Here is a 21872-nt window from a genome sequence, read left to right on the forward strand (position 1 = left end):
GATGTGATGTCAAGGCTGACCTTTGAACGGATGGACAGCAGGAGAACCAGCGCACGGAGCTTAGTCAGTATTTGTCGGGGGGAGAGCTTGCCAGTGGAAGCGCCTAGCTTGTTGACTCCGTGATTCCATAAACCAGGTACCGATTGGAGTCGCGTGAAACGAGTTTTCCAGGTGAATCTGTCTATTTATTTGAAGCTCTCTTGGAAAGATTGGTGTTGGTGTTCTTCTGCACTCTGTTGTTGTCTCGCCACAGAAGCACGCCTGAGGCAGGTAACGATAACACCCATACTCGAAGGTCGGGTTCTTTACACACAACCACAACAAGGGACAACAGCTATTGATGATAAGAAAAATGTCGCTTCTTGGGAACCATCTTGAGCAAATTACGCTCTCTTCTAATGCGATTGCAGAGCTACCGTGGGGATCGTCTTGTCTATCATAGAGCCTGGATCGAAATGCTGACAAGGCGGTTAGGTTCCCCCCACCGCGAATCTTCACAAATGCCCTCCTCGGTGCTCACGATGTCACCGCTTTAATCCGGGATACAGAAGCCCATGAACGGGCCTTATTTCAAAGCGATCCCTCTGTGAAGGCTAGTAGCTCTCAGAGGCGAGCCACAAGACGAGCGACGCAATTCCAGACCGAAATAGAAGCAGAGTCGATGGCGAGCCGGATATACTCAGCGCGGGATAATAGAAATCAGTCGGCGGTAGCCCGGGTCTTGGGCTCTGATATGATGGAGGAGATCAAGCGCTCCGCTAGAACTTCAGGGAATGGTCCTCGAGGCGAAGTCAATATTGATATCTTACTCAAGGGCGCCGAAATACTTTGCAACGTCTAGTAAGTTGAGCATCTGTGCGGTTTTATCACTTGTTCTGACCATGCCCGAAGCCCTGTTGCCGGCGCCCAGGATGAAATTGCCAATCTCCGATACCGCCACAAACTGATTTCAGAGTCGATCGCCGAGTTGGAGGAGCGGGTAGCGAGGAACACTGCCGAGCTGGAAAGTATGAGTCGCTCATATGATGACAATTACGATGAGTTGGAAAATGCCGGTGCTCTGAACCAAGAAGTGACTGCTGTTACCGACGCTGATCTTGAGCAAGAGCTGGAAGAGATCAGGGATTTGGAAAGGAGAAAGCGGAGCCTTGAAGATCGTGTCACGGGCATGGAGCGTGACTTGGGAGGCCTATTGGGATGAACGAAGGAGGTGCTTCGGTTCGACTGCTATGCGGTGATAACTAGGGGGCTTGTTTTGCAAACTCGTGCCTTCTTACTGGCATACACTACGACACATTGAGAACGAGTGCTGCTTTCACCTAGGGTTTAGGCGACACAACTCTCGCACGCGACTGATCTTACTAAGACTCAAGCGATATACAATGCATTGGGAAACCCTGTAAGTCAGTCAGGTCGCGCGGACAATGGGGAGCGATATGAGAGTCGTTGCCATCTTCTGCAATGCCTCAACTCTATCAGGGACAGCAATCCTGCAAATGTTATCGCGTGATTGCAAGGTATCGCGGCCTTCAAATATCCGATGCAGTATCGTATTCACGAGGCCGTATGTATTGTATTGTCCAGGTGTTTGATATGGTTTGATGTCCCGTTGGCAATTTGGGGTAAGACTGCTTGGTGATTGATTTGGGCTGTGAAAGTATGAAAATATTGATTATAGCACATGAGTTGCGAGAGATGGGCAATTCAGCAGTAAGGGAACTAGAAAGTAAATTTAACTAATAATTTTATTGAACAGAAAGAAAGGAGCAATATACTAATAGCATAGGACGAATACTTTGATACGCTCTTCTCCAAGCAGGTGCTGGCCATGCCAAGCCTGAGGCTCCAACTTCAGGATTCACACCCTCATGCACCTCATCATCCGTTAGTTAAACGATTTATTCTGATCATCCCAACACTTCCCGCCAAAGCCTGGAGACTCTGTACTTGAATTGATATTTCTGACCAAGTTGACCTAAACTGCATTATCCAGGAAACCTAACGAGGTCTCACGTCCTGCTTTAGCCCGACGATCTGGGCTTCGATCACTCCTTCCCGACATCGACGTTGCATTCCCGCTTCCTCGTCCCTTCACTCCCTACCTCTCGAGTCTTCCCTTCTCCTTGTGGATCAATCATCACTAGTCATTCACTCATTCACCCAGTTAAGGTTTCACTACAATGGAATCTGCCCAAGGCCCGGGCCCACAGCAGATGGCCCCTCAACACTCAAACTTGATTCGGACAGATCAGGTACAAAAACTCCCTCATCTCAACGATCAGCAGAAAGTTCAGCACACACAACTAGTGCGCAACTTCTGGGAACTTCTCAACAGTCGCGATCCTCAATCAGCTGAATACCAGCAAGCCCACTCAAGACTCTCGCAGCTTTCCCAGTCTCTGATGAAAGGGATGAGGATGTACCAACAGAACCGATTACAACATCAGCAAATGCAGGCTGCCTCCGCTGCAGCACAGGGCCAACCCGTTCAACGATCACAGTCCGTAAACCCGCAAAATTTCGCACAGCTTCTTCCCCAGATTCAGCAAAAAGTCAACACCTTGCAGCTCTTCCTCCCCCCCAATATCTCAAGCGAACAAGCACAGACGTGGCTTCCGGAAGCCAAACTCCGGTACGGTATTGCGCTTCAGAAACAGGAGATAGGACGCGTGCGCTTGGGTGAGTTACGGCAGCAGCTCAACCAGCGTCAAAGTGCTGGAAACATGACAGCGGAGGAGATGCAAGAATTCAAAAATCGTCAGGTACAGGCCGATAAGCTGTACCGCGAAGGCAGTGATTTTTTGGCAAAGTTCAAAGACCAGCAAGAAGGGTTCAAGGCGCAGCAACAGAGAGCAGGTACACAGCAGCCTGTACCGCAGCAAGGTGGTGCTAGGCCGCCAACGTCAGGGCCCACGGCTTCCGCCGTGCCAACAACAACTCCTACTTCAGTTCACACTGGACAGGCACCAACGCCGGCTGCTCATACAATCAATTCTGCCGTCAGTGCCGCGCGAAATCAGGCTGCGCAGGCAGCAATGTCTCCAACTGGCTCACAACCGGGTCAAGCTTCGGCTAGCCAAGGAGCTGCACCTGTGTCTGCCGCTGCTGCCGGTGCATCGCAGCAACAGACTTCGCAATCACAGCCGCAGCAGGGTGGCCCGGGGTTTAATCAGACGTCTGCCTCAGACGGTTCAACGCCAACAGCTTCCACCGCGCCGTCTGTGAACGTACAGGGACCGCCCCGCCCTTTGTCTCAACAGGCCGCCATGGCGCAGGCTGCACAAAATTATTCGAACAACAACAATGCAAATGGCGCCAACCATGCGAGCGGCACTCAGCAACAGAATATGAACCAAGCTGCTGCTAACACCCACACGCATCCTCCCGGCTACATTCAGAACCGATCAGCTGAGAACTCTGCGCGGAATGTCAATATGGTTATTCCCAAAACACTGAATGTCCCACCTCCAAAGCCAGTCCCAATGGCTCCAGACCGACCGACTCTATCTAGTGGCCCTAGTCACGGCGCTATGGGGATGATGGGCCAGCCCGCAATCCAGAAACACCCTGGCTACGTTCTTGAAGGCGAAGGCCAGCGGGTCCTGAGCAAGAAGATGCTTGACATCTTAGTCCGCCAGGTAACCGGGGGCGGTGAAGGGGAGGGGCTCACACCGGATGCTGAGGAGGTAAGCTAGTAACGTTCTTCGGTCACCTTTTGATGCATGCATTCCACACCTGTCGTTGCCCTCACTTTCTACATGCATAGCGTGGCTCGTCCCCATCGGGTATACCAACTAATCTGAATGGAAATTACAGTTCATCCTTCAAATGGCAGATGACTTTGTCGACGATGTGATCACCGCTGCGTGCCGTCTTGCAAAGCTCCGCCATTCGTCCACGCTTGAAATCCGGGATATCCAACTCGTTTTGGAGCGAAACTACAACATGCGTATCTCAGGATTCTCCACCGATGATCTCCGTACCGTCAAGAAGCCACAGCCAACGCAAGGTTGGACTCAAAAGATGTCTGCTATACAAGCTGCCAAAGTGACTCAGGGCAAGGCGGAATAAATTTCTCCATTCTTCATCTCTTTTTCGTTGCATCGCGCAGTCTGCGCCTCCGTGCTGATTGGGAAGGTCGTTCCAATCTCTCGGTTTTGGCGTAGCGGTTCCCCGCATGCTCTTCTCAGAGAACCTGTCTCAACACTTTATGCGCAATTCCTTGCCCTTGTCATGAATTTTCCTACTGCCGTTTATGATTGGCCTTAGGTCTGGTTGGAGGTTACTTCGAGCATCCTTCTCAGAGTGTAGCCTCCACGACTTGCACCGACTTACTCAACACTGCATGTCCCTTGGCGTCTCTACTGGGTGGGTTGCTTTTTGTCCTTTCTGTTTTCCTGGCACAGGTCGAATCACGGTATACCCGCACTGGTACGGTCGGATGAAATGGGATATGAACCTATAATACCACATGAGAGGAGTTTCCCCGGGAGCAGAGGTCTTCTCTTTGTATGGCCAGACGAGACCGCGTAATGGTAGACGTAGTGGCCTTTCAAGAACCAATTTTAGTCTTCTAGAAAAAAAGGGCTCTAACCTGGAGCTGATTACTTCGAAATAATTTCGGCGAAAGTGAAGTTGAGGGCGACACAGCTTCGTGGTCGAGCTCAGTAACGTCACCACCCTCACGAGCCACAAGTCCCGACTCGGCGCAGCTTGAAGCTACTCTGGCAGGAACAACAACTCCGCTTACGAGCATGGGGGGGTGTCTCATGTTCAAACCGGCTCACCAGCTGAGGATCTTCCTTCCTGGGCCGTCGGATTTTTCTCAGATCTTTGTCTACTGTTTTCTCTCGTCTCCTCAGCGGTTTCTTACGCACTTCTATTGCTCTTTCCACTCTCTCTCTCCCCCGCTTCCCCCTCTTGTCATTACCTCATGATGAACAGGCGATGGTCGTCGCGAAGCTCTCGCTGATATTCGTTTGACCTAGTGGACTTCCAATGGGTTATTTCAACAGCTTTCTCTTTGTATACTTCTTCGGCGGACTCACCTTCTTTCCGCTGGTCCTGTCGCTATTTCTTCTCTACTCCTACTTCTTCCTTCCGCCATATTCCCCGCAGTCCAAGCATGCCGGCGCCTCCGCTCGAGACTCTATCCGCCGTTCTAATGACGACCAGTACAGCCTGAAATCTGGAACCGATGAGCTGGCTGAGGAGTTTTATCGCACTCATGACACAGATGTCGCCGCTGGGTATTTTGTGGTCTGTCGCGAGTACGTTCCGGGGGGTGTCAACGGAAAGCCCCCAGAGAGGACCACTCCTGCAGGAGAGGTGATCGCAGCGGAGAGCCCAAGCGTCTATCAGGCAATGTATAGGAGTCTTTTTGATCGAAAGCAGACTCCGACAATTGAGCCAACGAAAAATACAGCGAAAAATGGCAAGCGGGCGCGGAATATGTTTTACATAGTGCTTCGGTATTTACCCCAGCCCCTTGTGTTTTCTGGCCTCATAGTTCTGCTGGTTACTGACAACAGTGATGATAACATAGACACGGTCATCTTATGCTTTACGACGATGCAAACCAGGTGGAGGTGAGATACGTCATCTCCCTTGCCCATCATGATGTGAGCATCTACGGTGGAGATGGGGAGATACCTGAAGGTGAATTATGGTTGAAAAGGAACTCTATCAGTCTATCAAGGCGGCTCGAATCACTTGGAGACCTAGGGGGCCCAACACCGCCGTTCTTTTTCTTTTCTGAGAACCTCTCCGATAAGGAGGACTTCTACTTCGCCATCCTCCAAAATCAAACGAAGATGGGGAATGCTCCCGATTGCCCACCCAAGCATCAGGATTTTGATGTGAGACACATCGTTACACTGGTCCAGCGCCTGCATTCGTCTGAGGAGCAGCTTCAGACACGGTGGATCAATGCTGTACTGGGTCGGCTATTTCTCGCCTTGTATAGAACTTCCGAGATGGAGGACTTCGTTCGGACTAAGATCAGTAAGAAGATCTCCCGTGTCAATAAGCCGAATTTCATCAGCAGAATCGGCCTCCGAAGCATAGATATGGGGGAAGGAGCTCCGTTCATTATTAATCCAAGGCTCAAAGACCTTACTGTTGATGGCAATTGTTGCGTCGAAGCCGATACACAGTACGCGGGTAACTTCCGTGTGGAAATCTCGGCTACTGTCCGCATCGACTTAGGCCAACGTTTCAAGGCCAGAGAGGTTGACATCGTTCTAGCAGTTGTGTTGAAACAGCTGAAAGGACATCTACTCGTACGCTTTAAGCCCCCACCGAGTAATCGGGCTTGGATCGCATTCGAAACAATGCCCGATATGGTCATGGATATCGAACCCATTGTGAGCTCGAAGCAAATAACATATGGCATCATCCTACGGACCATTGAAAGCAAAATTCGGGAGATGGTGGCTGAGAGCATCGTACTACCGTTTTGGGATGATGTTCCCTTTCTCGATACTTTGACACAACGCTTCCGTGGCGGAATTTGGCATCGGGAAACTTCCGGGCTCGACTCAACGGTTGATATCCCTGACGAATCTGGGCCGCGGAATCTAGTGCCAGAAGGCTCTAAGGGTGACGCGATGAAAATTCTGAAGTCGAAGGATGATCGCGCTATGAGTGCGCCTGCTCTTTCCGGGTCAGTCACTAATTCTGCGGAATCACATAAGGATCCAGGTCCCTTAGGAGACTCGAGTGAGGATACTCCTCCTGGATTGCGCCTGCACTCGGGGAAGGCTAATAGATCACCGCCGCGGGCGATTCGGTCACGGGCGTTTTCACATACCGCTGATCCCGTATTGACTGCGGACCATGGGTATATGGATGGAACTCTGTCCGACTCCAAGTCCGAGGAAAAGAGCCATGCCACTCACGCCATGATCGAGATATCTAACCGTTCTGCCCCTGCCTCGCCGAAGAACTCGTCTCCAACCGATAACCAGAATACTTTAGATTCTGTGTTCCACAGTCGCGAATCCTCGGTTGCCGAATCCATCGCGAGTATGGATGAGCCGAGTACCGGTTTGCCTAAGCGTCCATCTTCCGCCCAAGTGAGCAGGGGCCCGCTGAGTATGAGAGGTGCGGCTAGTCGTTCGAGCACGTCATTGAGCAGTAACCAAAGTCAGCGATCCTCGACCTTAGAAAGCTCGACTCTCTCTGGAAATCCTTCCATCTCCGCTGAAAAGAAGGCTCAGAGCTCACTGTCACTGCGCACGGCCACCTCCATGGCTAAGAAATGGGGATGGAATGTATTTGGAAGAGGGGACTCTAATACAGGACGTGGAATATTACGACCTGCGGGCACACCTGAAGAGCCAATTGGGCGAGGGCATCCCCTTCCCCCTCCAGGTACTCCGTTGCCAAAGCCTGCAAAGGTCAACGGCATGAAGAACTCTATCTCAGTTCCGAAACGTAAACCTGTTCCTGCGGCCCTCCAGGAGCAAGAGTTGATAGAGGAGAATGGGAGACATGCGGCATCAAAATCTTCCTTCCCCCGACGAAAGCCGGTGCTTGGTACAGATGATGGTGTAGATCGGTCTGATGAGCTGCTCGTTGTCGAGGCCCCTTACGACTCGGCACCCAGTAGCCCGGCCGACTTCACCACCGACCCAGGCCTCGCAGGGCGAGATACGGCCAGAGCGTCCCAACTCTCGGCAGAGGCGGACATCGGGGGCCGGAATGATGCAGAGCAGCATGATGATACACTTGACCAACCTCAGAACCCGGGCACTGCTGGAGGCAACCTTGCAGAGCCTCCGGCCACCACTGATCTGTTATTGCGGAAACGAGAATGATGTGCTCTCGACTCCTTCCGTCTTTCCAATTACCAGACAATATCAAAGCCCTTGTGGGGGCACGTTTCTATGGCATCCGGCTGGCGTTAATTTACTGCTGTGGGAGCAGGCTCCAATCCAATCACTGGCATCTGATATTACGTTCCTCAACTTTGTCATCTGTTTAATGGTCCGGCGCACGGAGTTTGGGGCGAGTGGCCTGGGATAAAGTCACGGCTCTTAGTTGTATGAGAATACAACGGGGGCTCCAGTTCTCTAGATACTTAGCGGTCTCATTGAAAATTCATAATCTCTGATCGCATCGACCGATACCCCTCCTTGTAAGCCCGAATAATTTTCTAGACTAACGTTTTCCGGGCAGCTTTTGAGGACTCCCCAGGTCGATGCAGCCACTCGACCAGATGACGAAGCAGTGGCTGCCAAGACCGGCCGTCTTGGGCGTCTGGATGGAGAGATTCGCCAGGCGTCAGCGTTCCTCATCAACCCCAAAACGTCATTCTGCTTCCCTCTTCTCCTGTCTTCCCGTACTTGATTCAATTTCTTGCGGGAAATAACGACTCCTCCTGTCTCTTCTTTGTATTAAGAGCTCGCAACCCCGACAACCAGATTCTTCGTTGGGCGCCGAAATATCCCCCCTCCGCTCTCCGACTTGCTTGTCCGCACTCCATCTCCCCAGCCTCACGCACCGATATACAATCGTCTGCTATCCTTGACTCTCCCAGGCTGCAGCTGCCAAAATGAGCCGGTACGTGGCCATACAATTGGCAACCGAAAGGGAAAGAATGGAACGAACGTGGTACTGACGTCTCTCCCCGCAGCACGGAAGCTGATCTGGCGATAAACATTCGCAAAGCCACGAGTATCGGTATGTATTGCGCAATTGCTGCTCTTCGGGTCCACTGGACCTTTGGATATGCTGTAGCTAACGAGATTGATTTTGCAGATGAAACCGCTCCTAAACGTATGGACCTCCCTACCCGCCTCGCTCGGACCTCCGCTTAGTCGGTGTTGCTGGCTCCCGGTACCACACAGTACGCTGACTTTGTGCTTTAGGGAAACATGTCCGAAGCTGCATTGTCTATACATGGGACCATAAATCATCGACTGCCTTCTGGGCTGGAATGAAGGTGTATGTCCAATTCTAGAGACTCGATCGGTTCATCTTGTGCGCCTGCTCACCAGCATCTCCTATGCATAGGCAACCGGTGCTGGCCGATGAGGTTCAAACGTTCAAAGCTCTTTTCACGATACATAAGGTCCTACAGGAGGGCCATCCCGTTGCCATTCGTGAGGCGCAGCAGCATGTCAACTGGATCGACAGCTTGATGAGGGGCGTTGGTGGGGAGGGTATTCGGGGTACGCGATGTCCGCTGAAACTCGATATCAAGTTGCCTGTGCGACTGATTTGATGTGGTGAACAGGATACGGTCCCCTAATTAGAGAATACGTCTTTTACTTGGAGTCCAAGTTGACATTCCACCGGAACCACCCCGAATTCAATGGTATAAGTACCTGCCGATATCCTGCCGCGTCGTTACTGAGCCTATCGCAGGATTATTTGAATACGAGGAGTATATTAGCTTAAAGTCGATCAATGATCCGAACGAAGGGTAGCGATCCCTCTGCACATCTCTGTCTCGTTTTCTCTTACTTACAGCTAGTTAGATACGAGACCATTACCGACCTCATGGGCTTGCAGGATCAGATCGATGCTTTTCAGAAACTGATATTCTCACATTTCCAGTCTGGAACTCACAACGAGTGCCGAATCTCTGCGCTGGTCCCTCTTGTTCAGGAGAGCTATGGAATCTATAAATTCATAACCAGTATGCTAAGGGCGATGCATACCGGTAGGTCCTCCTCTTTTATTGGTGGCAAGCCATGACGACTAAGCCCGATATCTTAGCGACGGGTGACGCCGACGCGCTTTCTCCTCTCCATGGCCGTTACGACGCCCAACACTACCGACTCGTTCGATTTTACTACGAATGCTCGAACCTACGTTATCTGACAAGCCTTATCACCATCCCCAAGCTGCCGCAGGATCCGCCAAGTCTTCTTGGAGAGGACGAGGAACGGCCAGCTCTGCCCAGGCGCCCAGCCAAAGAGGTCGAAGCAACACCATCACCTCCCCCGAAACCTGTGGCTGCTGAACCGGAGCCAATCAATGATTTTTGGAGCACCGAAGCTCGGCGCCAGCAAGAAGAATTCGAAGCGGAGCAGCGCCGTCTCCAGCAACAGTGGGAAGATCAACAGCAGCAACAACTCCTTGCGCAGCAGCAGGCTCAGCGTGACTTTGAGGAGCAGCAGCGTTTGCAGGCGGAGCAACAACGACTTGCCCAGGAACAGCTTATGCGTGAGCAGTATCAGAGCCAAACCCAAGGCCGACTGGCTGAGTTAGAACGGGAGAATCTGAACGCTCGGGCGCAATACGAGAGAGACCAACTGATGCTCCAACAGTACGACCGTCGTGTGAAGGATTTGGAAGAGCAGATGAACCAGCTGACATCGAACGTGAATATGCAAAATGCCTCGAAGGACGAACAAATTAGAGCCCTGCAAGAGCAAGTCAACACATGGAGGAGTAAATATGAAGCTCTGGCAAAGCTATATTCTCAACTCCGGCAGGAGCATCTGGATCTCCTCCAAACAACAAAGAGCCTCAAGCTCAAGGCAGCATCTGCTCAAGAAGCAATTGAGCGACGAGAGAAACTGGAGCGTGAACTTAAGACGAAGAACCTCGAGTTGGCTGACATGATCCGGGAGCGGGACCGTGCTCTCCATGACAGAGATCGCCTGACTGGAAGCAATAAGGATGAGCTGGAGAAAGTCAAGCGGGAACTTCGTTTCGCGCTCGATCGGGCAGAGAATGCTGAGCGTCAGAAGGGTTCCGAAATATCATCCTTGCTCTCGAAATACAATAGGGAGATGGCTGACTTGGAGGAGGCTTTGAGGGTAAGCTCTGAAATCCAGCCTTTTTTCCTTTTATCCAAGTACTGACGAAGATGTAGAATAAAACGCGCGCCTTGGAGGAGCACAGCGCCAATAATGAAATGCGAAACGGCGACCATGATATCGCCCTTCGGGAGAAGGACGAGGAGATCGAAGTATATAAATCTGGCATGGAGCAAGCTCTGATGGAGCTCGAGGAGCTGAAGTTGGTGCGTTTGAAACAGTGGAAGACGTGCCTCCTCATTGGATCCCAACTAACGCAAGCAATAGAGTCAAGGTGACGCTGATAATGCGCTGGACACCCAGATTGACCATGTGTTACATGGCACAGTCTCGAAAATCAACGATATTATCGACTCCGTGCTCCAGGCCGGGGTGCAGCGTGTTGATGATGCACTCTACGAGCTGGATTCAAGTATGCAGGCTGGTAACCAGAATGCTTCTCCACCTTACGTACTTTCTCAGATTGAGAAGGCGTCTGCGTCGGCCACGGAATTTTCCACCGCATTTAACAATTATATCAGCGACGGTCCAAACAGTCCTCACGCTGAGATTATCCGGACGGTGTCTACCTTCTCCGGCGCCATCGCTGATGTTCTTAGCAACACTAAAGGATTGACTCGCTTTGCAAACGACGACAAGAGCGCTGACCAGCTGATCAATGCCTCCCGCAAGTCCGCCCAGGCCACTGTTCGTTTCTTTCGAGGACTCCAGTCCTTCCGTCTAGAAGGCTTGGAGGCTCTGCAGAAAGCTGACGTAGTTATCAACAACAACTCGGAAGTGCAAAGAGACCTACAGGCCCTCTCGAAGCTCGTTGATGCGTTCGCACCGAAGAGCAGCCGACTTAAAACCAACGGAGACCTGGGAGACCTGGTCGACCAAGAATTGACTAAGGCCGCAGATGCAATCGATGCCGCTGTTCAACGACTAGCGAAGCTCAAGAGCAAGCCTCGTGATGGCTTCTCAACCTACGAACTTAAGATAAATGACGCTATCCTGGAGGCTGCAATTGCAGTGACAAACGCAATCGCTGAACTCATCAAGGCCGCTACCGCCTCGCAGCAGGAGATTGTTCGTGAAGGACGCGGGAGTTCCTCGCGAACTGCATTCTACAAGAAGAATAACCGCTGGACGGAGGGGCTTATCTCAGCTGCTAAAGCTGTCGCATCTTCGACGAATACACTGATCGAGACCGCGGACGGTGTAATCTCCGGCCGCAACTCTCCCGAGCAGCTCATTGTGGCCAGCAACGATGTTGCTGCTAGCACAGCCCAATTGGTCGCAGCCAGCCGTGTCAAGGCCACATTCATGAGCAAGACTCAGGATCGGTTGGAGACAGCAAGCAAGGCTGTTGGTGCGGCTTGCAGAGCCTTGGTGAGACAGGTGCAGAATATAATCGCGGAGAGGAACCGCGATGAAAACGAAGCGGTCGACTACACAAAGCTCAGCTCGCACGAGTTCAAGGTGCAGGAAATGGAGCAACAGGTAAATTCCACCTTTACCCTCATTGTCCCTCTTGAACTCGCTTTCTGCCGGTTTTATCTTTTCTTTTTCTGTTTGCTCCTTGAGCATTGATCTCGGCGGTTGCTTCCTTTCCCTGCTTCTGCTCGATACAGTTGAAATAGTAACTAACAGCGTCACACCCAGGTCGAAATCCTCCAACTCGAAAACGCTCTTGCTCGCGCACGAACACGGCTCGGGGAAATGCGCAAGATTTCGTACCAGGAAGATTAGATTAGCAAGCCATGTGTGGTCGAACCCTTTACATTATCGCGTTGGACATAACTCTCTACACCCTCCTGCCCTTGTAAACATCAGACACCATGTTTTCTTTTCCCCCGATATATTCTCCGTGGGTTGCATGTCATACTCTCATTTTCATCTGCTCAAGTATCCCCTTCCTCTGACTCGGCAGTGTCCATTCGCTTTACTATTCTTCCTCGTGCCAATATTTGGATATCCCAACTCGTAAGAGCAATTGATTTTAATCCCCCTCCGGTCTCTTTCTCCTCGCGCTTCGTTTTCCTCCGCCCGAAAGTTAATCTTGGACCCCGGGTTCCCCAAGTCCGAGACCGAGCGGGCCCCCGGGGCTTCTTTGTCGTCTTTATCCAAGAACGGAGCCTGTCAGATCGACATTACAGTCAGCCATCGGTCCACCATGAAAATGCCAAAACTTCTTAAAGCTGCCCAGCCAACCACGCATCGCCTGCGACAACGCACGAGGCTGTGATTCGTCCCCGCCCTCATGGCTCGAGCGCGCCTCTTTCCAGTAGTGCACCAGAGCTGGCCTTTTGGTGGAACGTTGGACCCATAGGTTCGCACCGGCGCTCGGCCCCACAGCCAAATCTTATCATGACTGCTTTCTGCTGTCACGCTGGGACGAGTTTTCTTTGTTCTCTGCATTCCTCCCGACGCGAGGCACCGCCCAGACCAACGGGACTGAGCTTGTGATGTCGATGGGGTGGCGTTGCCTTTCGAAAACGTATGGAGGTGTCGAAGACCTAATTCTGGAGCCAGCTGTCATCTGAGTATCCAGTGCACTGACCGCGGCCCGTTTCACAATGTAACCTAGTTCAATGCTATGCAAATGCAGCCTGCCCTGTGGCCATGTCGGCGCCTCAAGTATTGCTCTTCTTTGTTCCCCGTTCTTCTTGGGATCCCCGGTTCCGGTACGTAGGGTGTTGCGTTCGAGACTGTGGCGTCCTGTGCTTGTGTTCTCTCTCCGTAGTGGTGCTAGCGAAATTGTCGAGTCTTCCTTCTCGAATCTGCCCCGCTCTTTTTTCCCTTTGAGGAATCGGCGAGATAGGGTTAGTAAACTAAAGAATCGAAATATGATGGGACTGGTCGAGGTTGACGTTCGGATTTGCTGGGCCGTCGTTTTCTTGCGCCCTTGCGGCTCGACTATCTGACTGGTGCATGACTAGCTGTGTAGGTGGAGATGGTGTCGAGAACGAATGAGACTGCCTACACAAGACGAGTTGGAAGAGATAGGAATTGGGAACATTGCTGCGGCGTCGACAAATGTTTTTCGGTGCAGGGCAAGAGTGAGGTTTGGAGCGACTGGGTCGGCAGGGTGCAGAAAAAAGGGATCGGAAGGACAGTGCAGTGTCTTACTCGGGTCGATTTGTTGCACAGCGTCCGCGACAGCCGAGTTCGCCGGGTACCTGCTTGCATCCTTCGACTCGATGATTTTCGCCTTCGAAGGTTGTTTCGTTTCGCGGTTCACCGGGTCTCGGCATCGGTGTGGTGTAGATGCTTGTACAAGTTCTTTTTCTTCCTCTTTGCTTTCATTTACTTCGCTGGCCAAGATCCGTGGCCTACATTACTGGGACGTAATTTTAATCTTAAACGACGGTTACATTAATGTCTCTCCCGCAGAAGCCGTATGAGGACAGGGGTACCAGAGCGATGCAGGAGACCTCCCAACCCAAAGCAGACAGCGAGAATACAAAAGCGGAGAAAGAAAGCGACAGAAAGATAGATCCAAATCCGTCCGTCGTATCGCAATACCACGTCCAGCGCACTCCCTTTCATCACCATGCCAGTCCACTGAGATCAGTAGGTAGTCCCTGTTCCTTGTCAAACGCCTTTGAACAAGGAAAGCCGAGATAGTCCGTCTGAAAGGCGACAAAAAGTAGGGATACTGTCCATCTAGCTAACAAATATTAATACCAGAGAGGATTTTGTGGAGCCTGTGGATAGGAAACATAACAGAAATAACGAGAGATATGTTGCCAATTTAGATAATGAAATGGTACAGAAATGTAGACGAATCTGAGAGTAGATAGGAAAACAAATGAAATCGTTTCGCCATTCTCGATGGCTTGTGGAATCCGTTCCCGCGGGGTTTCGATGAGAATCGTCGTTTTCTTCGTGAGCGTGATCATATTTTGTGCCGAAGCGAGGACATTGTCCGCCGCAACGGCGACGGTGATCCCAAACAGGTGATAATGGTGGTTTGGCGAACTCGGGAGAGGGTAGCATGAATGGTAGACATCGAGCAGTAACAGAAGAGAGGGATTTTACAGTAGAGGGGTGTATGGAGTTCGTGCGCACAGGGGCAGTTAAATCGGATAAGAAAGTACATCGAAAGGTAAGGAAAACTAAAGGTTCAGGTAGGGATTGAAGTCAAATGCCTCGAACGGCTCTTGCATCAGCGGTGCTGTGTTGTAGGGGAGAAAAGCCATTTGTTCGTCCCAATCTGGAAGCTGCATATTTGTGAGATCAAGATAGTTCTCAGCATGTGCATTATTGGTTTGTGGGCCACGATATGTCCTCGATGAATTAGTAACTTCGAAAGCAGTGTCGTCCGCCATTGGGGTGACAATGTCACTCGGGTACGGAGAATCGTTCGCTTCGGTTGGTTCAGGAGACAAAGGTTCCATTGCAACATTGCCCTTGCCATCAGTTGAGACAACAGTGTGATTTCCAGTAATCTGGAGGCTGTTGTTTCTCGGGATAACTAGGGTTGGCTGAGTAGCAAAGGCCATGGCGGGTGTATTGCGAGCTTGAATCCCTTTCTTGCGCTGGTCTTCGGTGACATAACCGGCAGCATAGCAGTGTTTGATAAGATCATCGACAGAGCAGTTGGTCGAAAGCTCGGCCTCTGTTGCGACTGGGCTTTTTATCCGGGCCATGGTGTACTGCTGATTGCCGTTGTCCGTCAATTCCCAGCCCATGGCGTCCAGATAACGGACAGGTTCGAGGATGCCGATAAGCTCAGCGTTAAGAGTCAAGAAGGATTCGAGAGTAACTTCAGCATCGTGCTCGTCACGAACAATGGAGTAGGCTTTCGCAAGTATAGTCCACTTAGCCTTAAAAGGGTCATTCTGCCACAAGAAACGAAGAATGCCGGACTTTGCCTTCTGGGTGAGGTCTGGAAAGATTACTGAATAGAAGCCTGCAGATGTTAGTTTGTGTTTTCTCTTTCCTTCCCAGAAGTGACGCTTACTTCTGAACGCGATGAAACTATTTAGTGGCCTTCTTTTGCCATCATGGATCTTCCGTCCCCGAGAAGATGCAGGGCGATTATTGGGGCCTGGAAGAACAGTAGAGGAATGATTTGCGTCCGGAATAATACCAGAATGAGTAGCTGGATCTTCGTGTCTGAACAAGGCATGTCCATTCTCCTGAGCTTTCACGTCCTGGAGGTACTTGACCAAGCCCTCCAGCTGCTGAGGCGGCATGCTCAGTAAGAATGCGTTGAAGGCACGTTGGAGAGGAGACATTGTGTTTTCCATTCCGCCACGGGGTTTGACTTCTTGGATTTGAAGAGGCGAGATATGCTTGTCCCTGTGGGAATCGAGATGGGAGAAGGCAAAAACACCAAGCAAAGACAGAGAAGCGACCATCAAATGTCAAGATATTCGGGGAATCGAAAGTTTAAAGAAGATAGGAGGAATCAGGAGGTGAGGAGAGACAAAGGTTTTTAAGTGTTAGCCTTCGAAAGAAATAAGGCAGTGTCAGTGTTCCAGGCCAAACATGGTGGCAGGTTAGACAAAGAAATGCTATCCTTCACTGAGACCATTCACGACTAGATTACTCAAGCCCCTCTCTAAGAACCTGTAAATGATGACATCCAATCAGATTTTCTATTGTTGTGTGTTACACCTGATCTACTTAGTATTGTTCTCAGATCATTTTCTGGGAGAACAATGGCTTCCAGAAAGCTCTTAGAGCAGAGAAAGCACATTCACAACCTTGAGCCCCATAGTATTGAATCAGACATTGAATTCGGAACAGTTGGTTGTCCATGAATCGACGCCGACCCGCGGCGCTGGTTTTGGCGGAAAGGAATAGAGCTGTTCCCATCTCTGCTTCCTTGTCATATCATAGCATAATCGCTGGATAAAGAGACAAAAGTCGTCGAAGTTGCAATTCATATCGGATCTCCATAGAAAAAATCCCACCCAAAAGACTATCAATTAATGCTTCCCAACAAATACCTGCCCCCAGGCCCCGGGTGAAGTGCAGCATTCACGACAAAGATACGTCGAGGTGGGTATACAAAAGCCCGAACTAGGCTGACACCCAACATATTCACATCGTTGGTGCATCCCGACGTTAATAACAGTCAAACCACGATGCAAAGTCATATAGACCCTCTGAACAATCTGAAAGTTATGTTCCATTCTGGTAATTTGGCTGAGGAGCGCGCCAACTTTGACCCGAATTGATTCGACGCTCTGTTCCAACAGATTCAGGGCGAGTACGGCAGGACAACATTGTTCCCACAGCTTGATATTGCTGGTCAAGCAATCGGGGATTAGTTTGACTTTCCTGATTTTGCGGCTGACTGTTTCTAAAGACAATTTTCGGCAAATTTTCTGTCTCTAACCGCGGCTGCTTTCTGTTCACCATACTTAGACACCTTTTTTCTCCATGGTATCGAACCAAGCTTTCACAAAACGAAATTTGGAGGTCGTCAGCCCTAGTTAATGGAATCGGCGAACTTCTATGCTGCTTTTCTCCTATTATATCCCGGAGCAGCAGGAGAGTTCGAGAGACCGACCCGGTGCCGCCAACGACGACTAAAGCGAATTAAGCTACTTATGAGCGACTGTTCCGGAAACTACAGACATACTCTGCCACAAGAAAGCATTCTTCTTGCCGGAAGCATAGAACCTCGAGATTCAACGGTGAGCCAGATTCCCTACCGCGCTTTGATAGATGCGGTGGCTGACTTAGCCACTCTCGTGAAATCTACCCAGAAATGCTATTCCGTTTTCTCCAGTTGGGTCGCACATTCTACGGCAACTCGTTATAACAGAGCGTCTTCCGATGCACACGCCAAACGTCATTTGAGCGTCGACTGAGCCTGCTGGATCCCGTTCCGGAGTAAGCGGTAGAGGAAGCCGTCGACATGGGACCGAAGGTGCCTTGACATATTAACATTGCTATGTACTCTTACTTCATATAAGATGATGGTTAAGCATGGATGTCCTTTTCATATTAGGAATATCAAGCAGTAACTGACAGGTCGCGTTCATCCGGCAAAGCCCCTCACCCGCTCGGGGCAGCCTTCAGTCACGCATCCTTGGTAAGAGAAAAAAGAATTTATGTACAATAGGACCAGGGGAAAAAGACATCAAAAACATACAACAGCTGGGATTCGCATGTGGTCATCCACCATACTCTAACCAGCCGGCGTGTGGTTTTAACGCGGAGAGAAGTCGGGTGGGTGCGGCCGGGTGAGCCGCCTACCCGCCGAGTCGCGCCGGCCGGCGCCAATTCACTGGGTGCGCAACAGATGGGTGAGTCGCTCACCCCATCAACCTGGCGGGGAACCTTCGGGCCCACTTTCAGGATAACTTGATCGAACAATTGGCCCTTTGCTCCCACACTTCAAACACCAGCGTCCTTGGCATCCCGACAAAGCCACAAACACAGCGAGAAATCATTGATGCCGAAAAGCGCGCTCGCCGATCAAGCTCACTCAATCATGATCCTCGTTTGCGAATTCAAAGATCACTCTCGCTCCGTGGAATCCGTCGCACCTGCCTGCTTCGAAGGGTTTGATAGTATGGAAGAGGTGCCCTCTGATATATGTCAACGTTTCCTAAAACAATCTTCTTCGTTTAACTGTGTTCATTTCCATGAGGGCTAAGATACCAGCCCAACGAGCAAGCGTCCTTCTGTCAGCGGCTGAAAGCTGTCGATTGGTGCCATAGAAACAGCCATGACCCTCTTCCAAGAAAGACTTTATAACATTGCCAATCACAGGCAAATTTGTGTGCCAGTCATCAAAGGCAAACATGCAATACCTATCTCCGTCCGCCTGTATGCCGTCTGGTCGTTTGAGGAGCGCCAATCCTCGCTCTTTGGCAATGTCCGGTACCTGAAAGATTGGGAGAATTTTCATGTCTTTTCTAGAGCCGATCATGTGTGCTCTTCCTTCATTAATCACGTCTATGCGTTCGGAGCATTGCACGAATGCGTCACGATGTGACTCGAAACAATCCCAGAAATGCTGTGACATTTTGGCCTTGCCATGATCCTCCGTCCAGCCGTCCGGAGCGGCATGTCCTTTAGAAGCCAGGAGGGAAAGGCACTGATCCCTGGCCGCTGCCTGCACCAACTCCGCGATAGGTAGGTATCGAACCGGGTGAATGAGGCGGTTTGCCCGGTTAGTTACTCCAGGTTCTTTCTGGGGAATTTCATCAACCGTTGAAATTTTGCCAGCTGCTGAGAGCGCTTTGATTGCATCCTTCGACGCTGTGATACAAGACAGCTCTTTGATCAATGTCCAATCTTGGTACTCAAATCTTGCTCGCCATACAAGACACACATAAAGATTCTGCACTTTGCGAGTTTCATCGTCAAAGTCACCTCCCCAAGCTTTCCAAAGGCTATTGATGTAACCCGACTCGACAACAAATGGGTCGTGTCTATTGAATATTGACAGAAGTTTCCGGGCAGTATCTGCAGTATTTGCACCTCCGAGGACCTTGAGCATGGCATTTAGTCCGTATGTCGATTCTGGAAGAGAGATAGAGCGAAAAATGAGCTGAACGTTCTTGTCAGATCTCACGACATGTGTGGGCCAGGTATCTCTGTCATCGCGATCATTCTTTATTGCTGATGAGCGACGCGGCTCGGGTTGAGGTTCGGCAGGGATGGTCCAAACAGGGGATTCTCCATCCAGGGTGTCTGTATGGGAACCTGTACCTTCCACAACAGCACCTGTAGGCTCGGGCTTGGCCACGTTTTCTGCCTCGATGCCCGGTGCATGTGCCGGAGGATTGTCATCCTTTTTTGCAGAATCCGCCGTCGGAGTTAAACCCTCCCTCGCATGTGAATTTTCGTAGTTGCCGGTGTCATCCTCAGTCGTAACTGTAAACTTTCTCCCAGTTGCTCTTTCCGATCCGATTTTTGAAGTAGCCTCAGTAAGTTTGTTAAGAAGTATTTCAGGAGCCCTCATCGGGGTTGAGCTCTCACTAAGGTGCATATCTACGGCGGTGCGTGTAGCCTCGTCGAGAACATCCGTGGACTCGATCTTGATATCTCTCTCAAACCAGGCATTCGTGCCTTGAACCTCTTCGGGCACGGCCTCCCCAGGGCTGCGTAATCCGACCCATATCGCCTCACGAGAGAAGCTAGGTTGGAGATGAACCACCTCTTCGGGGCTGTCCTGGGAAGCTATAGTTGGGCTTGCCCGTCGTCGCAGGCTAGACATCACCTGCTCGGCAAACACATCTCTTGCCCAGTCACAGATAAAGTCTATAAGTAGAAGGAGCTGCAAAGCTGAGTCATGGCGAAGAATGCATCCATGCCATAGATCGATTATTCGCTTCATTATCAAAGTTAGCATGTCGTATGATGGGGGGACGTAAAAGCTTACTATACGAGTGCGATCGGGAACGCATCCATAGACTCTCCATTCATCCCCGCGATTAGCTAGAAACCATACCAAGGGAACGATCTGCGGCAAATCGGCGCCAGAATCTAGACTTTTCTGGATGCCCAACATGGCGCGAACCGGAAACGCTGTCTGTCGCTCAATCGACTCGAATCCAACGCTACCTTTCTCAGATTTCGCTTCCAGAACAAGAAACGGAAAGCACGAGTCAATGTCACTCTTGACCACGGTGGGGATAAGATCGGGATTGGCGTCTAGCAAGCGCTTGAGATCGTAGTTTCTCCCCAGACTTAGGACACGGTCAGGCTTGTGATGTGCCAGTACTTTATTTTGTATCTCGAGCATTGAAATGTCGGTGACGGTGCAGCTCGCGTGCGTCGTGATTGGCAGGTGTGAGGTCGACTCGATCTACGAAAATATCTCGTTTAGTTAAAGAGACGAATGACAATCCAAATCGCACATACCAGCCATTTTGCTCTAACGTGTTCGTCGCAGCGGCAGAGGCTACGAGCCGACCGTATCCGTTGCAGCTTTTCGGACGCCCGCGGACAGGATGGAAGCGCCTGGATGTCTGAGAGCCAGCGACGGCCGTTGCACACATGACTGGCAAGTCAGCTCGTCATTCAAACTATAGCTTCATGCCACCCACCAGTCGACTTCAGCTTTGAACCGCTGCAGGATTAAATCTTCTGTCTCCATTCGCCAGGTCTCCTCGTTGGCTAGAGACATGCGAAGACTGTACGCCCGGCTAACAAGCTCCTCCACTCGGTTGGACATCTGCGCCACTTGCACACGCCTTGGGATGTCATTTCCCACATCTGTTCGGTAGTAGTCTTCATAGCGAAGTCTTTCAGCGTCCCTTACTAAGCCGAATATTGGGGCGTATTTTACAGGCCAGTCGCGCGGTCTGATAGGGCCTTCGATTGAGATATTGTACTTTGAGAGTAGTCCCCGTTGTTGCTCCGGACTCGACTTTCTCGAGGTCGGCGGCATGTCCAATAAATGTCTGGGGGGAATGGCACCTGGGGCGATCAGGCTCTTAAAGACCCAAAATGCGCGAGGTAAATGCAAGCGGGGAACGCCGCGAAGCAGGGTTGTTTATCCCTCATGAGATTGGACAAATTGGGGCCTCAAGAGGGCAGGGGAATTCGCCATAGCTGATCCCTCCAAAAGAGGGGTTACATTTGCTGCGCCGCTGGACTCCTAAGCAGCACCTGTACGCCAATCAATACCAGGGGATGTTTGTGTATAATATCAGCTTTGGCCATCAGTGGTATCAGATGCCGCTGGGAAAGCGCCGACATGTGCGGCGCATGATCCTGATTGGTGACGGGTGATTCCTTGTCTCATCTCATGGAAGTGTGCGCCGGTAGTCGCTCGGAAGTTGGCACGGGATCGAACCTGAGCCAAGAGAAACTTCGTCACTTGATAGGGCGAATGCGGAGTCGAAGCGCTTGCAAGTATCAGACTCGGGCTCCAGAGAGTACGAGATCTGGAGCCAACCCCACAGGCACATTCTGCCCAAAATGGTGGGCTCATCTGAGGTGCAGTTCCATTGGCCCTCCTTTCGACCAGCAGCGGAGTGAATCCCCCGATTCATTGGCCCGATAAGCGCTGCAACCGATGTTTTGATACATTCATACTCGTGCTCCCGACGGAGCCCAAAAATAAAGAAAAACATACAACAGCTGGGATTCGCATGTGGTCACCCACCATACTACTAACCAGCCGGCGTGTGGCTT

The 21872-nt window shown here is 51.0% G+C and overlaps 7 protein-coding genes across 7 annotated transcripts; 4 read left to right on the top strand and 3 right to left on the bottom strand.

Moving 5' to 3' along the window:
• Positions 1-109: 109 nt before the first annotated feature.
• On the top strand, positions 110-1759 carry BJX67DRAFT_356943 (uncharacterized protein). The gene is made up of 3 exons (XM_071029450.1): positions 110-417; positions 475-840; positions 892-1759. The coding sequence occupies exons 1-3, from the start codon at positions 341-343 to the stop codon at positions 1199-1201; spliced, it is 753 nt and encodes a 250-aa protein (XP_070884981.1). The 5' UTR covers positions 110-340; the 3' UTR covers positions 1202-1759.
• Positions 1760-1896: 137 nt separating this feature from the next.
• On the top strand, positions 1897-4670 carry BJX67DRAFT_356945 (putative transcription initiation factor TFIID subunit 12). The gene is made up of 2 exons (XM_071029451.1): positions 1897-3686; positions 3817-4670. The coding sequence occupies exons 1-2, from the start codon at positions 2181-2183 to the stop codon at positions 4069-4071; spliced, it is 1761 nt and encodes a 586-aa protein (XP_070884982.1). The 5' UTR covers positions 1897-2180; the 3' UTR covers positions 4072-4670.
• A 70-nt stretch (positions 4671-4740) lies between these two features.
• On the top strand, positions 4741-8116 carry BJX67DRAFT_356946 (SMP domain-containing protein). Its single transcript, XM_071029452.1, has 2 exons — positions 4741-5471; positions 5546-8116. The coding sequence occupies exons 1-2, from the start codon at positions 4999-5001 to the stop codon at positions 7818-7820; spliced, it is 2748 nt and encodes a 915-aa protein (XP_070884983.1). The 5' UTR covers positions 4741-4998; the 3' UTR covers positions 7821-8116.
• Positions 8117-8455: 339 nt separating this feature from the next.
• BJX67DRAFT_151265 (putative cytoskeleton assembly control protein Sla2) lies at positions 8456-12786 on the top strand. The gene is made up of 12 exons (XM_071024800.1): positions 8456-8565; positions 8639-8685; positions 8764-8781; positions 8874-8949; positions 9019-9176; positions 9242-9322; positions 9373-9430; positions 9486-9670; positions 9727-10775; positions 10832-10981; positions 11043-12257; positions 12420-12786. Exons 1-12 carry the CDS (start codon positions 8558-8560, stop codon positions 12504-12506), a joined length of 3132 nt encoding a protein of 1043 aa, XP_070884984.1. The 5' UTR covers positions 8456-8557; the 3' UTR covers positions 12507-12786.
• A 2089-nt stretch (positions 12787-14875) lies between these two features.
• On the bottom strand, positions 14876-16012 carry BJX67DRAFT_388926 (mating-type protein MAT alpha 1-domain-containing protein; the record flags this gene model as incomplete). The annotated part of the gene is made up of 2 exons (XM_071034432.1): positions 14876-15672; positions 15724-16012. The coding sequence occupies 2 exons, from the start codon at positions 16010-16012 to the stop codon at positions 14876-14878; spliced, it is 1086 nt and encodes a 361-aa protein (XP_070884985.1).
• A 2318-nt stretch (positions 16013-18330) lies between these two features.
• On the bottom strand, positions 18331-21123 carry BJX67DRAFT_382389 (uncharacterized protein; the record flags this gene model as incomplete). Its single annotated transcript, XM_071033236.1, has 4 exons — positions 18331-20061; positions 20113-20538; positions 20595-20733; positions 20780-21123. The coding sequence occupies 4 exons, from the start codon at positions 21121-21123 to the stop codon at positions 18331-18333; spliced, it is 2640 nt and encodes an 879-aa protein (XP_070884986.1).
• On the bottom strand, positions 20667-21774 carry BJX67DRAFT_356954 (uncharacterized protein). Its single transcript, XM_071029453.1, has 2 exons — positions 20783-21774; positions 20667-20736 (listed from the first exon to the last, which is right to left on the bottom strand). Exon 1 carries the CDS (start codon positions 21667-21669, stop codon positions 21385-21387), a length of 285 nt encoding a protein of 94 aa, XP_070884987.1. The 5' UTR covers positions 21670-21774; the 3' UTR covers positions 20667-20736; positions 20783-21384.
• Between the last annotated feature and the right edge of the window lie 98 nt (positions 21775-21872).

The sequence above is a fragment of the Aspergillus lucknowensis genome (genome assembly GCF_044049455.1).
Source record: "Aspergillus lucknowensis strain CBS 449.75 chromosome Unknown BJX67scaffold_28, whole genome shotgun sequence".
In the NCBI taxonomy this organism is placed as follows: Eukaryota; Fungi; Ascomycota; class Eurotiomycetes; order Eurotiales; family Aspergillaceae; genus Aspergillus; species Aspergillus lucknowensis.

What these genes read in the sequence shown, in the direction of transcription:
- BJX67DRAFT_356943 (XM_071029450.1), top strand. Translation starts at nt 341, where the DNA reads ATGATAAGAAAAATGTCGCTTCTTGGGAACCATCTTGAGCAAATTACG. An exon ending in AATGCGATTGCAGAGCTACC is followed by an intron (nt 418 to 474) that starts GTGGGGATCGTC and finishes CAAGGCGGTTAG; the next exon opens with GTTCCCCCCACCGCGAATCT. An exon ending in GAAATACTTTGCAACGTCTA is followed by an intron (nt 841 to 891) that starts GTAAGTTGAGCA and finishes CCATGCCCGAAG; the next exon opens with CCCTGTTGCCGGCGCCCAGG.
- BJX67DRAFT_356945 (XM_071029451.1), top strand. Translation starts at nt 2,181, where the DNA reads ATGGAATCTGCCCAAGGCCCGGGCCCACAGCAGATGGCCCCTCAACAC. An exon ending in TCACACCGGATGCTGAGGAG is followed by an intron (nt 3,687 to 3,816) that starts GTAAGCTAGTAA and finishes TGGAAATTACAG; the next exon opens with TTCATCCTTCAAATGGCAGA.
- BJX67DRAFT_356946 (XM_071029452.1), top strand. Translation starts at nt 4,999, where the DNA reads ATGGGTTATTTCAACAGCTTTCTCTTTGTATACTTCTTCGGCGGACTC. An exon ending in ATGTTTTACATAGTGCTTCG is followed by an intron (nt 5,472 to 5,545) that starts GTATTTACCCCA and finishes ATGATAACATAG; the next exon opens with ACACGGTCATCTTATGCTTT.
- BJX67DRAFT_151265 (XM_071024800.1), top strand. An exon ending in TTCTGGGCTGGAATGAAGGT is followed by an intron (nt 8,950 to 9,018) that starts GTATGTCCAATT and finishes TCCTATGCATAG; the next exon opens with GCAACCGGTGCTGGCCGATG. An exon ending in ACTTGGAGGAGGCTTTGAGG is followed by an intron (nt 10,776 to 10,831) that starts GTAAGCTCTGAA and finishes ACGAAGATGTAG; the next exon opens with AATAAAACGCGCGCCTTGGA.
- BJX67DRAFT_356954 (XM_071029453.1), bottom strand. Translation starts at nt 21,669, where the DNA reads ATGAGCCCACCATTTTGGGCAGAATGTGCCTGTGGGGTTGGCTCCAGA.